The sequence below is a fragment of the Vipera berus genome, assembly GCF_964194415.1.
Source record: "Vipera berus genome assembly, chromosome: 14".
In the NCBI taxonomy this organism is placed as follows: Eukaryota; Metazoa; Chordata; class Lepidosauria; order Squamata; family Viperidae; genus Vipera; species Vipera berus.
In genome coordinates, this window is record NC_138217.1 from 5,725,127 (window position 1) to 5,739,769 (window position 14,643).

Here is a 14,643-nt window from a genome sequence, read left to right on the forward strand (position 1 = left end):
AAGGAGGCATTAGCCCACTGCTCCACCAAGGCCTTAACTGTGAGATCGAGGCCCCCAGCCACTTTTTCCATGAGTGACTGGTGAAAAAAGTTGAGCCATCAATTGTATGGCATGTATCCCAAAGGTGTTTTTTTTCCCCAAAAGGCAACTGGACTTTCTCGGTCTTTTTGTGTGTTTTTTTTTGAAAAGGTTTCACTTCTCATCCAGGAAGCTTCTTCAGTTCTGAAGTTTTACAGTTCTGAAGAAGCTTCTCGGATGAGAAACGAAACATTTTTTCAAAGACGAAAAAAAAACAAAACAAGAAAATCCAGTTGCCTTTTGGAAAAAAGCACCTTTGGGATAACCGTGACCTGGATGACTGAGAAGCTCCACATTTGACGGCATGGCATCCAGTGGTGGGATTCAGCCGGTTCGCACCACTTCGGCAGAACCGGAAGCTAATTTTTTTGTTGCCCAGGCCCGGAATGGACTTCCGGAAGCGGCATCCACGCAGAGAACCGCTTGTTCACCTATTTGAATCCCACCAATGATGGCATCCATCTTTGACTTTGTAACCTGCCTCCGATCAGAGAATGCCGGCTGGTGGCCCCCAGGGGGAGGGCCTTCTCTGTGGGCGCCCCGACTTTGTGGAATCAACTGCCAGTTGAGCTCCGGATGGCACCAGATCTTCGCTCCTTCCAACGCGGGTTAAAGACCCATTTATTCGAACAAGCTGGCCTGGCCTGATGGGGAGTCAGGGTTTTAATGTTTGTATATTTTGATTGTTTTAATTTGGGCAATAATTTAATCCTTTTTTTAACTTTTGTACTTTTGTATTTTTATTCATATGCCCTGTTCACCGCCCTGAGTCCTTCGGGAGAAGGGCGGTATAAAAATTCAATAAACTTAAACTTAAACCTGCTGAGCAGAAGAGTAGAGGCTATGAGGAAGATGCCCCTGTTGTCCCTTTGACTAGAACCTTATGCTTTTGGGCAGACGTTTTCCTGCTTTTTAGCGGAACTGCCTCTAAGAATCTTCCGTTTCACAGATTGCAAGTTGAACGGGGAAAGGCAAATGCTGGAATTTCACAATATCATCCAGTGGCGGCAAACACAAGCTTTGAAACTAGTTTTCAGCAAGTAACATAAGATACTCCTGCTAGTACACTTACCAGGTGTGGTGGTGGGGGGGGAACCATGCATGAAATGGAACCACACTGGGATATATTTTGGGGGCGGGGAGAAAACATCAATACGGTTGCTGATTTGGAATCTCGACGGGCCAATTATATAAAGACATCCGGGGGGAAAATTCAATAAGCTCTAAAGCAATGTCCAATCGGTCAGGAAGTCAGAGAGGAAGGGAAGTGGCGGATGAAATTGGAATTGCAAAAAAGAAAAAAAAAGTCATTTAGCCTAATCAGAGACCTTTCCCTCTTGGGAATGACCTAATTTTCTTTTGCAAGCACCAAAAATGTCTGAGCCATTTGGACTTCTGTTGTGTGTGTGTGTTTTTTTTTTAAAAAAAAATCAATGTTAAAACATTTAACGGTAACAGAAAAACACACAAGAACGTTTTGCCGGTAAAGCTCTATCAATTTAAAACAACACCAACACCAACAACACGTGTTTGCAGCAATTCAGAATCACCGATGCTGGTTCTAAACATGTAGATGCAACCAGAAATAAAATCAGAAGCTAACGCTGTTCGGATCAGCTGATTTCCCTGCCTCACTAGCAATAGAAAGATCATAAAATTCAGTCAGAATACAGCTGGAAGGGACCTTGGAGGTCTTCTAGTCCAGCCCCCTGCTCAAGCAGGAGACCGTCTTCTTAAAAGCCTCCAGTGATGGAGCACCCACGACTTCTGGTGGCAAGTCGTTCCGCTGATTCATTGTTCTCCCTGTTAGGAAGTTTATCCTTTGTTCCAGATTGCTTCTCTCCTTGATCACTTTTCATCCATTGTTTTTTTGTCTTGCCCTCTGGTGCTTTGGAAAGTAAGTTGACCGTCTCTTCTTTGCCCTAGTGCAGGGGTGTCAAACTCGCAATGTCACGTGACGTGTTGTGACGGATCGCGATGTTTTTTCCAATGCCGGCAATGGGGTGGGTGTGGTTTTGGCATGATGCATCTGGCCCGTGGGCCGGCAGTTTGACACCCCTGTCCTAGTGCATCTGTAGACTGAGCTCTGGTGGCGCAGTGGTTAGAATGGAGTACTGCAGGCTACTTCTGCTGACAGACGGCTGCCAGCAGTTTGGCAGTTCGATCTTGACCGGCTCAAGGTTGACTCAGCCTTCCATCTTTCCGAGGTCGGTAAAATGAGGACCCAGATGGTTGGGGGGCAAGAGGCTGACTCTCTAAACAGCTTAGAGAGGGGTGTAAAGTGCTGTGAAGCGGCATATAAGTCTAAGCGCTATTCCTATTCCTATTATTTCTATTTCTATATTTCTATTCTACTCTTCTATTCTATTGGCGTGGTGGTGCAGTGGTTAGAATGCAGTGCTTCAGGCTAATTCTGCTGACTGCCGACTGCCAGCAGTTTGATCCTGCAGTGATTCACTTAACGACGGTGGCCAGAAAGGTTGTAAAATGGGGCAAGACTCACTTATCAAATGTCTCAGCAGCCAATGCTTTGGGCTCAGTTGTGGTTGTAAGTCGAGGACTATCTGTATTAAGGACAATTTCTTCACCCAGGCTTCATACCAATCCCGACAGATGCAAATATAAAAATGCACAGCCGTAAATGTGACGATCGCTTCCCAACAAGAGCAGGGGTCTCCAAACTCGGCGACTTTAAGACTTGTGGACTTCCAACTCCCAGAATTCCTCAGCCAGTCACGCTGGCTGAGGAATTCTGGGAGTTGAAGTCCACTGGGGTTGACGGTGCCAAGTTTGAAGACCCCTGAACTAGAGAGTCGGTGTTTGAATTGGCGATAGCAAACTGAACACCTTTCGCCACGTAAGCCAATATTTTCTACTCCGATTCAGCAGGTTAGACGTTGAAAGGGATGACAAGAAGGGCCTTTTTCCCACAACAGCTGAAGATCTTTCTTTCCACCTCAAAAGAAAGCCTCATTTTAATTCCTTCAATTCTTCTTCCGTTTAAACAATACTCTTTGGTTGCTTTTATCTCTTCCCCTTTGGGGTCTCTGTGTCCCTTCGGAATGGATTGGAAGCAAGCGGGACGATTTGGCACTTGATACCTTCTGATCGTTGTCAGGAGGATTAATGAAATTAATTTTGTTCAACGTTCTTTCTCACGGACCCACCTCGGAAAAATCTCAAAACACATACCATGCTCAAAGCGCTGGCCCTCTTTTCTTTTCGCTGGCCCGATCATCTAGCGCAGGGGTCCCCAACCCCCGGTCCGTGGACCGGTACCGGGCCGCAGCATGCCAGCAACCGGTCCGCACCAACAAGCAAAGCCCCATCCATGAGATGCAGGCAGCACACAAAACCACGCACTCTCCAGTCCGTGGAAAAACCTCTCTCCACGGAACTGGTCCCCGATACCCAAAAGGTTGGGGACCTCTGATCTAGCAGCTGATTAATTTAGCAATTGATTAATGCACAGGTAGCCCTTGACTTATGGCCGACATTTCTGTGGCGAAGCGAGAAATTGGTTCAGCGAGTTTTGCCCTACTTTATGACCTTTTCTGGCCACGTGGGTTAAGTGAATTGTTGCAGTTGTTCAGTTAGTAACGTGGCTGTTAAAGGAATCTGGCTTCCCCCATTGGTTTTTGCTTGTCAGAAAGTTGCAAAAGGGGATCGCGTGACACACACACGGGATGCTGCGTCGTAAATATGAGCCAGCTGCCAAGGGCCTGAATTTCGATCACGTGACCACGGGGGATGCTGCAACGGTCGAAAGTTTGAAAAACGCTCCTAAGTCCCTTTTTTCCCAGTGCCGTTTGTAACTTTGAACGGCCACTAAATGAGCTGTTGCATGTCTAGGGCTTCCTGTACTTAGAAAAAAGAGAGATTACGTGCATCTCCAAGCGGCAAAGCAAGTTAAAACTGGCCTTACCTCTAGCAGCTGGATCGCTCCCTCATGTTCTTTCTTAGCCTCAACCTGAGCCTATGGAAAAAAGAGAGAGAGAGAAAGAGGAAAAGGAAGAATGATCACTTATTTCTCTGCAATAAATTCTGTAGAAAGGATCCCGTCGTCTATAGCGTCCCTCAACCCGTCGGGTTTTGAAAGCTCTTTCTAGCACGCAGATGAAGGGAGCGATTTTCAGCAATTTGGCAGTCATCAGACGTCATAAATATCAAAGGCCGCGCTTCCAAAGCCTCTTGGACCAGATTTGTTTTGGTGGAGAGTTTTCAGGAGATGAAATACAGAATGGAATGGAATGGAATAATAGAATAGAATAGAATAGAATAGAATAGAATAGAATAGAATAGAATAGAATAGAATAGAATAGAATGAGAATGGAAATGGGAACGGGAACGGAACAACAGAACAGAACAGAATAGAATAAGAAATGGGAATGAGAACAGAACAGAACAGAACAGAAGAATAGAATAGAATAGAATAGAATAGAATAGAATAGAATAGAATAGAATAGAATAGAATAGAATAGAATAGAATAGAATAGAATAGAATAGAATATGGAATGGAATAGGAATAGAGTAGAGTAGAGTAGAGTAGAGTAGAGTAGAGTAGAGTAGAGTAGAGTAGAGTAGAATAGAATAGAATAGAATAGAATAGAATAGAATAGAATAGAATAGAACAGAACAGAACAGAACAGAACAGAACAGAACAGAACAGAACAGAATAGAATGGAATAGAATAGCATAGCATAGCATAGCATAGAATAGAATAGAATAGAATAGAATAGAATAGAATAGAATAGAATAGAATAGAATAGAATAGAATAGAATGGAATGGAATGGAATGGAATGGAATAGAATAGAATAGAATAGAATAGAATAGAATAGAATAGAATAGAATAGAATAGAATAGAATAGAAGCTGGAAGGGACCTTGGAGGTCTTCTAGTCCAGCCCCTTGCTCAAGCAGGAGAACCTATACCATTTTAGACAAGTGACTATCTAGTCTCTTCTTAAAAAGGTCCAGTGATGGAGCGCCCAGGATTTCAGGAATCAAGCTGTTCCACTGGGTAATTGTCCTCCCTGTCAGGAAGTTCCTCCTTAATTCCAGGTTGCTTCTCTCCTTGATCGGTTTCCAAGCATTGTTTCTCGTCCTGCCCTCTGGTGCTTTGGAGAATAGTTTGACCCCCTCTTCTTTGTGGCATCCTCTCAAATACATGTCCCTTACACTTCAGCTGAGCTCAGAAGTGGTTCAATTTAAAGGGAAAAAAGCAGGAGAAAATGCTGCGTGATGTTTCTCATTTGGATGTACAAAGAAAAGAAAAGGAAAGGAAAGGAAAGGAAAGGAAAGGAAAGGAAAGGAAAGGAAAGGAAAGGAAAGGAAAGGAAAGAAAAAAAGAAAAGAAAAGAAAAAAGAAAAGAAAAGAAGGGGAAATCAAGGAGAGAAGAGAGAATTTCAGCATCTTTCCCCATAAAAAGAGTTTCCCCAAACGCCAGCAAACAAACTAATTGAATGGTTGTAAGTCAAGGGGAAACCTGTAAAGGCACCTTAAAAGGAACTTTTAAAAAAACAAACAACTGAAGCTTTTTCTGAAAGAGAACGAAACTTTCAGGAAATTGGAAGGCAGGAATTTTGTGTGGGTTTTTATTTGTTTGTTTGTTTTGGGGGGGGGGGCACAGTTTAATTTGTGTTTCTGTTTTGCCATACTTCAGGAATCATAAGGGAATATAAAAATGTAATCTCCCACTTGGTAGCTCAGAAAGTCCACCCAAATTCACTGTCTCTGCTCTCTTTGAGACCTCAAGACCGGATCCTGGATCTTAAAATTACTTGAGCTGTATGCCAAAATTATATTAAACTTGGCAATCAGATCCCCAGAAGCGAGAAATAAGCCTGAAGTTCTGCAATATGAAAACGTCTTTGCAACATCATAAGAAACATCCGCCTTATCTTGTATCACAGACTTCCATAATAATACATCTTTTCGAAATTCGAGCCTCTAATAATAGAGAAAGACAGAGAAAGAGAGAGAGAGAGAGAGAGAGAGAGAGAGATGGCAATTTTAGTTTCTTAACCAACACGCTTATCCTTAGTGGATCGTCTTATCAGTATCCATTTCCTCTTGAAGGACATTATTAATGTTCTCTCTGGTTTTGGAAGCTGGCTATTGGAGAACAGTCCAGGAGAGACATTTCATATATTCCGTAATTGGATAATTGTTCCAATCACGTTGTAAGGAGCAACGAGAAAAGACTGGGATTAATTTACTGGTCTGCAAGTGGAGAATTTCATAAAGCAGAAAGAGAGGGTGGGGGGAGAGAGAGGGAGGGGGGAGGGAGGGGGGGGAGAGATGACACATAAACCAGATTGTCGCTTTCGTTCTCTGCGACAATTTCAACCCTCCTGTTGGCTCCTTGGTCCCGCGCAGCCCTACTCTTACCTTTTGCAACAGTTCAATTTCCTTCTGCTTTGAGTTGAGAATAGCCAAGGCCTGTTCATGCTCTAGTTCCAGCTGTTGCCGCCGTTCAGCAGCCTCTCGCATATGCTGTGGACAGAAAGACAGACAACCACTGTGGGTGAAGGTAGCCAGCCTTAGGGAGTCCTCGGCTTACAAGCAGAATTTCCGTGGCTGAGTATAGGTTCTCCTGCTCAAGCAGGGGGCTGGACTAGAAGACCTCCAAGGTCCCTTCCAGCAATATTCTATTCTGTTCTGTTCTGTTCTATTCCCATTCCCATTCCCATTCCCATTTTTTATTCTATTCTATTCTATTCTATTCTATTCTATTCTATTCTATTCTATTCTATTCTATTCTATTCTATTCTATTCTATTCTATTCTATTCTTCTGTTCTCATTCCCATTTCTTATTCTATTCTATTGTTCTGTTCTGTTCTGTTCTCATTCCCATTTCTTATTCTATTCTATTCTGTTCTGTTCTGTTCTGTTGTTTTGTTCTGTTCTGTTGTTCCGTTCCCGTTCCCATTTCTTATTCTATTCTATTCTATTCTATTCTATTCTATTCTATTCTATTCTATTCTATTCTATTCTATTCTATTCTATTCTATTCTATTCTTTATTCCATTCCATTCCATTATTCTATTTTATTCTATTCTATTCTATTCTATTCTATTCTATTCCATTCCATTCCATTCCATTCCATTCCATATTTTCTATTCTATTCTATTCTATTCTATTCTATTCTATTCTATTCTATTCTATTCTATTCTATTCTATTCTATTCTATTCTATTCTATTCTATTCTATTCTATTCTATTCTTCTATTCCATTCCATTCCATTCCAGGTGGCTGTTAAGGGTTCCTTAAGAGTCCGAGGTGTGCTTGATTTTATGATTTGGCCATGGTTGTGAAGCACATCACCACAGTTGTGAACTGAATCAAATGGTTGTTAAGCGAATCTGGCTCCTTCCTTGCCTGGCTGGTCAGAAGGTTGCAAAAGGGGATCACGAGAGCCCGGGATATGGCAACCGTCACAAATAGGAGTCAGTTGCCAACTGTCCGAATGTAAATCACATGAGCACAGGGATGCTGCAACAGTCATAAGTGTGAAACATGGTGGTAAGTCACTTTTCTCAGCACCGTTGTCACTTCGAACGGCCATTAAGTGACCTGTTGTAACTCCAGGACGACCTGTAAAGGTTTCTACCCTCTACCCTGCTGTGTCTGACTCCAGGGGGCAGTGCCCATCTCTGCTCTTGGCCAAGGGAGCCGTCGCTATCCAAAGACAATTTCCGTGATCCTGTGGCCAGCCTGGCTCTACGCCAAAGGCGCATGGAACGCTGTCCCCTTCACACCGAAGTGGCACCTATTGATCTACTCGCATTTGCCTGCTTTCGAAGTGCTGGGTGGGCAGGAGCTGGAGCAAGAAACAGGAGCTCACCCCGTCACGTGGTCCGCGGGTCTCCAACCTGGGCTGTTAGCTTTCCAGCTGACTAGCTCAGCGTCTTTAAACGCTGAGCCATCGTGCCCCATTGTCAATATATGCCCGAATCACGTGACTGTGAAGAGGCTGCAGTGGTTTTGAGGGCAAGGACTGGGGGCTTTTTTCAGTGCCATTGTAACTTCGACTGTCTGTACTCGTTGGCTTCCTTCTACGAGAACGCAAAGCTTTTGGTAGTCATATCAACCTTACCTTTAGGACTTGCTCTAAGTTCTCCAGTTTGGCTTGGCACTGGTGTTTCCCCCAAAGAGCCAAATCTCGTTCTTTGATTACTACAGCAAGGACTTCTCTGAGCAGGTCATTGTTGTTTTACACCTAGAGAGCAAACCAGGAGGAGAGAGGAAAAAAAAATGAGGGCCAAAGCTACTGTACTTTCCATACTCGGTTCTTGTCAACGGAAAGAGAAGGTGAACAATTGTTTCTGAATGAGATGCCTTCTATTATTTATCCCCCTCCCCCCAACCATAGAAGACATCAGAAGATCTGAAGTTCAACCATTCTAGAAGTTGTATAGATTTTAATCTGAGAGTCCCAAAAGACAAGGCGCCTGTCAAGGAACTGCCTTGGTGGAGCAGTGGGCTAATGCCTCCTTAAGTAACACCAGCTGCCTGCCATTAGTGCAGGTTCGAGTCCCACCAGGCTCAAGGTTGACTCAGCCTTCCATCCTTCCGAGGTAGGTAAAATGAGGACCCAGATTGTTGGGGGCAATTAAGCTGACTTTGTAATAATGCCGCTTGGGGTGTGTGTGAAAGCCCTAATAAGCAGGCATAGACATAGAATGAAGGCTACTGCTAAGCTTGTAAGCCGCCCTGAGTCTTCGGAGAAGGGCGGGATATAAATGGAATTAAAATTAAAAAAAATAAAATCTCAGGCAAACAATCAAACAGTAGACAACAGCCTAATCAAGGAACCACCAAGAATACTCCCATCAACACTGACAAGGCAAGCCAGTTGTATATAAACAGAGAGCAAAACCCACTCTCTTCCAGCCCTGAGGATGTTACCTAGTTGGGTCATGCAAAGTCTGCAAGAAAATGAGCAAACTCAGAGAGCACCAAGGACCCCACAGTTCTCCTCCTCCTCCTGCATCCCTCTCTAGCCCTGATGATGTTACCTATTTGGGTAATGAACTGTCTATAAACCACCAAACTCAAAGAGCACCAAGGACATCCTCCTCTTCCTCTTCCTCTCCACAAATCCCACTCCTTTCTAGCACTTAGGATCAATCAACTAACCAAGTTCAGAGAACACCAAGGATGACCACCACCACCACCTCCTCATTCTCATCGTCTTCCTCCTCCTCGTCATCTTCACAAATCCCACTCCTTTCTAGCACTTTGGATATTATCTAATTGGGTAATAAAACATCTGCAAGAAAACAACCAAGCTCAGAGAGCATCAACCACCTCACAGTCCTTCTCCTCCTCCTCCCTTCCCTGTTCTCCCTCATCTTTCTTCTCCACTTCACTCCTGTCTAGAACTGATGATGTTACCTAGTTGGGTAATGAAACATCTGCAAGAAAACAATGAAGCTCAGAGAGCGCCAAGGAGCCCACAAATGACAAATACAACAGACCCGTGTAGACGTTGGTCTGAGGATGCTCAATAGCCCCAGTATTTGGCTCCGACCATGACATGCAGTGGGGAAAGGTCAGCCTGGCAGCACGTGGGCATCACAGAAACACCTTCACCAGTGGGAAGAGGAAGAAGGGAATGATGCAATGTGGCATCCTCCTAGCAAAACCTTCAGGTCTTGGTTGCAGTCTCAAGCCAAGTGAAAAATAATAACAATCGGCCTCTGATTGTTAGGTGCAGCCCGTTCCTTTAACTCAGGGGTCGGCAACCTCGGCTCTTTTATGACTCGTGGACTTCAACTCCCAGAATTCCTGAGCCAGCATAGCTGGCTCAGGAATTCTGGGAGTTGAAGTCCACGAGTCATAAAAGAGCCGAGGTTGCCGACCCCTGCTTTAACTGAAAGCCTCATCTCGCGGGTTCCCTAGCTCTGCGGTAATACCTTGTGTGATATGCTGGCATATTGGAAGCTCAAAGGATCCTTTCCATCCCCGACGTCCTTCCGTTCATTTTCCTGCAAGGAAAGCAAAGAGGAGACTCAAGCATCGCGGTGGTGTTTTATTCATGTGGTGCAGTTCAGTTGGATGGGGCTGGGAGGAGATGGAAAATGCCACATAAAGAAGTGAAGGGTTTTATCCATTGGTTTGTTTGTATTCCTTCCTCCCCCTTCATTATTTTTACAAATAACTCAAGGCGACAAACATATCCAACACACTTTCCTCCTCCTATTTTCCCCACAAAAACAACCCTGTGAGGTGGGTTGGGCTGAGAGGGAGAGACTGGCCCAAGGTCACCCAGCCGGCTTTCAAGGCAGCACTAGATCTCCCAGTCTCCTGGTGATTGGCCCAAAGTCACCCAGCCAGCTTTCATGCCTAAGTGGGGAACTAGAAGTCACTGTCTCCTGGTGATTGGCCCAAAGTCACCCAGCTGGTTTTCATGGCTAAGGCAGCACTAGAACTCCCAGTCTCCTGGTGATTGGCCCAAAGTCACCCAGCTGGTTTTCATGGCTAAGGCAGCACTAGAACTCCCAGTCTCCTGGTGATTGGCCCAAAGTCACCCAGCTGGCTTTCATGGCTAAGGCAGCACTAGAACTCCCAGTCTCCTGGTGATTGGCCCAAAGTCACCCAGCTGGTTTTCATGGCTAAGGCAGCACTAGAACTCCCAGTCTCCTGGTGATTGGCCCAAAGTCACCCAGCCACCTTTCATGCCTAGAACAAGACTTGAACCCACTGCCTCCTGGTTTCACGGCTAAGTGGGACAAGACCAGGACTCATAGTATCCTGGACATTGTTCCCTTAACAAGCGCAACAACTCACTTAAGAACCATGGAAAAGTTCATGACTCACTTAACGGCCTTGCTTAGAAATTCTGGTTGCAGCTGTGGTCCTTAGTGTTGAGGATTACCTGCGCCAACGATCTCAGGCAGAATCTCCCAAGAGCTGGGCCTTCTCCGAGATATCTATCTTTAATAAAAGCATCCCTGAGATGTGGCAATTCATCAGAAATGAAAAGTCCCTCTCCGTCCTTCTGTTTTGCGGCAATCCTGCCTAATATGAAATCAGTCCGTTGAACTGTTACAACTAGCTAATATCCTGTGATCTCCGACAGGAAGAACACACACACACACACACAAAGCAAAACAAAACAGGATAGAACAAATGGGGTTTTTCTGGGGGGGGGGAATAATTAAATAGAACAAGTTGCCTTTTAAAAGCGAGTTGTGCCTTTACACCAGGGGTCTTCAAACTTGGCCCTTTTATGACTTGTGGACTTCAACTCCCAGAATTTGCTGGCTGAGGAATTCTGGGAGTTGAAGTCCACAAGTCATAAAAGGGCCAAGTTTGAAGACCCCTGCTTTACACAGAAGCTCAAGCCGGCCTCTCTTCCGAGACTGGAAATAAATGCAATTTAAAACAACACAGCGAGAGTAATAAAAAAAATCTCTCAGGGAGTACAAGGCCAGCCAAAAAAAAAAAGAAAAAGGAAAAAAAAAGGAAGGAAGAAAGAAATTCAACGCAGGAAGAAAGAACGAGTCCCGCCGTTGTTTCTGAAGCAAGAATCTGTATCGCCTGGAGTTACGCATCTCTCTCTCTTTTTTTTTAATGTTTTATTTAGTTTACACGTCCTCAATGTATTTTGTTTCCTAGTTGGAAACACAGAAACGAGCCAAGAACTTAGGCCAAGCGGGGAGGGGGAAACTTACGTAAATGCCACAGACTTTAAAATATCGGGGGTGGGGGGGTGGGGGGGGAAGCCGACTCAACAAAGAACGAATTGCAGCGCGGATCCGAAGTCAAACCGCACCAGAACGCGCAAATATCTTGCGAGTCGAACCAAACACTGTGATGAAACTTCCTGACAGTGAGAGCAATCAATCAGTGGAACGACCTGCCTCCAGAAGCGGTGAATGCTCCAACACCCGAAGTTTTTAAGAAGAGATTGGACAGCCATTTGTCTGAAATGGTATAGGGTTTCCTGCCTGAGCAGGGGGTTGGACTAGATGACCTCCAAGGTCCCTTCCAACTTCTTCTTCTTCTTCTTCTTCTTCTTCTTCTTCTTCTTCTTCTTCTTCTTCTTCTTCTTCTTCTTCTTCTTCTTCTTCTTCTTCTTCTTCTCCTCCTCCTCCTCCTCCTCATTATTATTATTATTATTATTATTATTATTATTATTATTATTATTATTATTATTATTATTATTATTATTATTATTATCTATTGCTGTTGAGGGTTTGTTGGCTTCTCATTCTTCTCTCTAACCTTGGTATTTCTTTATCTTATCCCTCCAGCTTCTAACGAGGCCCAAACCTCTTTAGCTTTTTCTAAGATCTTCTGTTGAGTTGGTTCACCAACTCTGCCAAAGGAACCTGATCAGAGCTCTTCCATTTCTCTTTGAAATAGCGCCGATGACTTAGCCAGGCTTAGGGGGACCTGCAAAATGTGGGCCAGGCCATCAGGAAGGCAAGGAATCAGGGACATCCAGAAAGTGTCAGCCAAGGGAGGGTTCAGCTCAACCACCCAACCGGTTTTATTTCCCTCCCCCCCACCTTATGTATAAGTGGTTGAGAAGCCATCTGCATTTGAAATAGCTCCCGTTCCACAATTAGATTCTTCCTTTCCTTTTAAAGATGCAAATTAAAACATGTCCTGATAAAAAGAGGATCAACACCGCAACCGACCCGGAGTTTGTTCTTTAATGATAGTCTGAGAACAGAGCATTTGATATGCAAAGGGTAAAAATAGCCAGGAAGGAAATAAACAAACTGCCTATCTAAGAGCCACTGGCTCTTTGAACAGCAAGAGTCTTCGGCAATCAGAGTTCCTGGCAGGAGATGCTGCGGTTAAAGTACCATCAAACAGTCCAGCAAGGCTGTCCAGGATATGCACTCAGGGACCAATCCAGCTAACCAGCATGCCATTTCTGAGAGCATGTAGCCAGATGCTCATAAATCCCGATAGAATAAACATTCGTTTCCATTTCATCACCCACTCTGGTAACTTCCATTTTTTTAGCTACGCCTTCCCTCCATCAGCCTCCACCCTTGGCCATCTTAGTTAGGAAGGATGATTCAAGGCTGATTTGACCTACATTTTCACAGTCTGACAAAAAAGGGAAGCAGTTGTGGAATGGAATGCAAAGGTCGGGGGGGGGTAGTATTTAGGCAACCGAGGCATCTTTGGAAGTGTGGCTAACTGTTTTCTCATAACAAAACGAACAAAAAGCGGGCCTGGACTGACCATGGTTTTTAATTTGGTTTTTTATTGTGTTAACTTGTCCCGTATTTCTTATATTCATTGTTTAATTCTTTTTAAAATTTTTGTATTTTATGTCTCTTAATTGTTATTGTTGTGAGCCGCCCTGAGTCCTTAGGGAGACGGGCAGCATATAAATTTAATAAATCCTAAATCCTAAAAAGTATTACTTGTGGGTGGCTCGGAGGGAAATGGAAATAACTATGCTTGTGTTTGTGTGGGAAATCAGAGCTGGTTTTGCTTCTTCTATGCCAATGTAGATTTTCAGTAAAGTATTATACCCTTGGTAAAATTATGTCCCAGGAGTTTCTTTTTTCTGGAAATGCCAACTGGACAGTTGACAGGTGATACATAATTGGATTTCTTAGGGAGATCAACATCCTTCATCCAGTTGGGTCTAGTGGTTAAGACACCAGGCTAGAAACCAGGAGACTGTGAATTCTAGTCCCGCCTTAACCATGAAAGCCAGCTAGGTAACTTTGGACCAATCACCTGGAGATAATGAGTTCTAGTCCTTCTTGAGGTGTGAAAACTGGTCAAGTGACTTTGGGCCCATCACCAGGAGATGGTGAGTTCTATTCCCCCCCTTAGGCGTGAAAGCCAACTAGTTGACTTTGGGCCAATCACCTAGAGATAGTGAGTTCAAGTCCCACCTTAGGTGTGAAAGCTGGCTGGGTGACCTTTGGCCAATCACCAGGAGAAGGTGAGTTCTAGTCCTGCTTTAGACATGAAACCTAGTTACTCAAGTAATGCCTTCTCTGGTTTCAGGCATTGAAAGCATAAATTAGCCAAATGTTACTATCTGCAGTAACACGTCTAAAAGTGGACAGTTCCATACAGATGTCCCTTTGCCTTCTCATTAAATTTCCCAAAGGATCTGGGGATTTGAAAGGCCAAAGACTGAATTAAATATGTCAGGTTAGGTGTCATCAATCTGGTTCCCTTCAGTTACACTGGGCTGCAGATATATCCCAGGGCATTTCTTCCACTGCTAATCCAATCTACTTAATGACACTGATTAAGGGTAGCGTAAGTGGGAAGCTGACAGCAATCTAAAAGGAAAAATTGGAGATGTCCCCCTGTACTTCATATATATCCTTCTAAGGGGAAGGGAGGGGCTGTTTCTTATGTGCCCAATTATATCCCAAAGGGGTTCTAAAGCACAGAGAAGAGATATTTTTACTAGAAATGTATCTCCTTTGGTGTTTTTTTTTAAATCAATTTTCCTGAGATTTTCATATCATTGTACCTCAGAATCTCAACCTGACAAATTAATAACTATACTTATTATTGAGAAAGTCCTTTAAATTTTAAACGCTTGACAGACGTTAAATTG

At 43.9% G+C, this 14,643-nt stretch overlaps 1 protein-coding gene across 1 annotated transcript in view; it reads right to left on the bottom strand.

Annotated features, from left to right (window-relative positions):
* The window catches only part of RIMBP2 (RIMS binding protein 2), a gene marked incomplete at its 3' end in the record, with an annotated part of 40,553 nt that extends 33,979 nt beyond the window's left edge, over positions 1 to 6,574 (bottom strand). Inside the window, exons 1-2 of the mRNA XM_081339120.1 lie at positions 6,470 to 6,574; positions 4,004 to 4,054 (exon numbers count right to left, since the gene is read on the bottom strand). Coding sequence (XP_081195246.1) covers positions 4,004 to 4,054; positions 6,470 to 6,571 — 153 coding nt within the window. The 5' untranslated portion in view covers positions 6,572 to 6,574. The remainder of the gene's footprint in view (positions 1 to 4,003; positions 4,055 to 6,469) is intronic.
* Between the last annotated feature and the right edge of the window lie 8,069 nt (positions 6,575 to 14,643).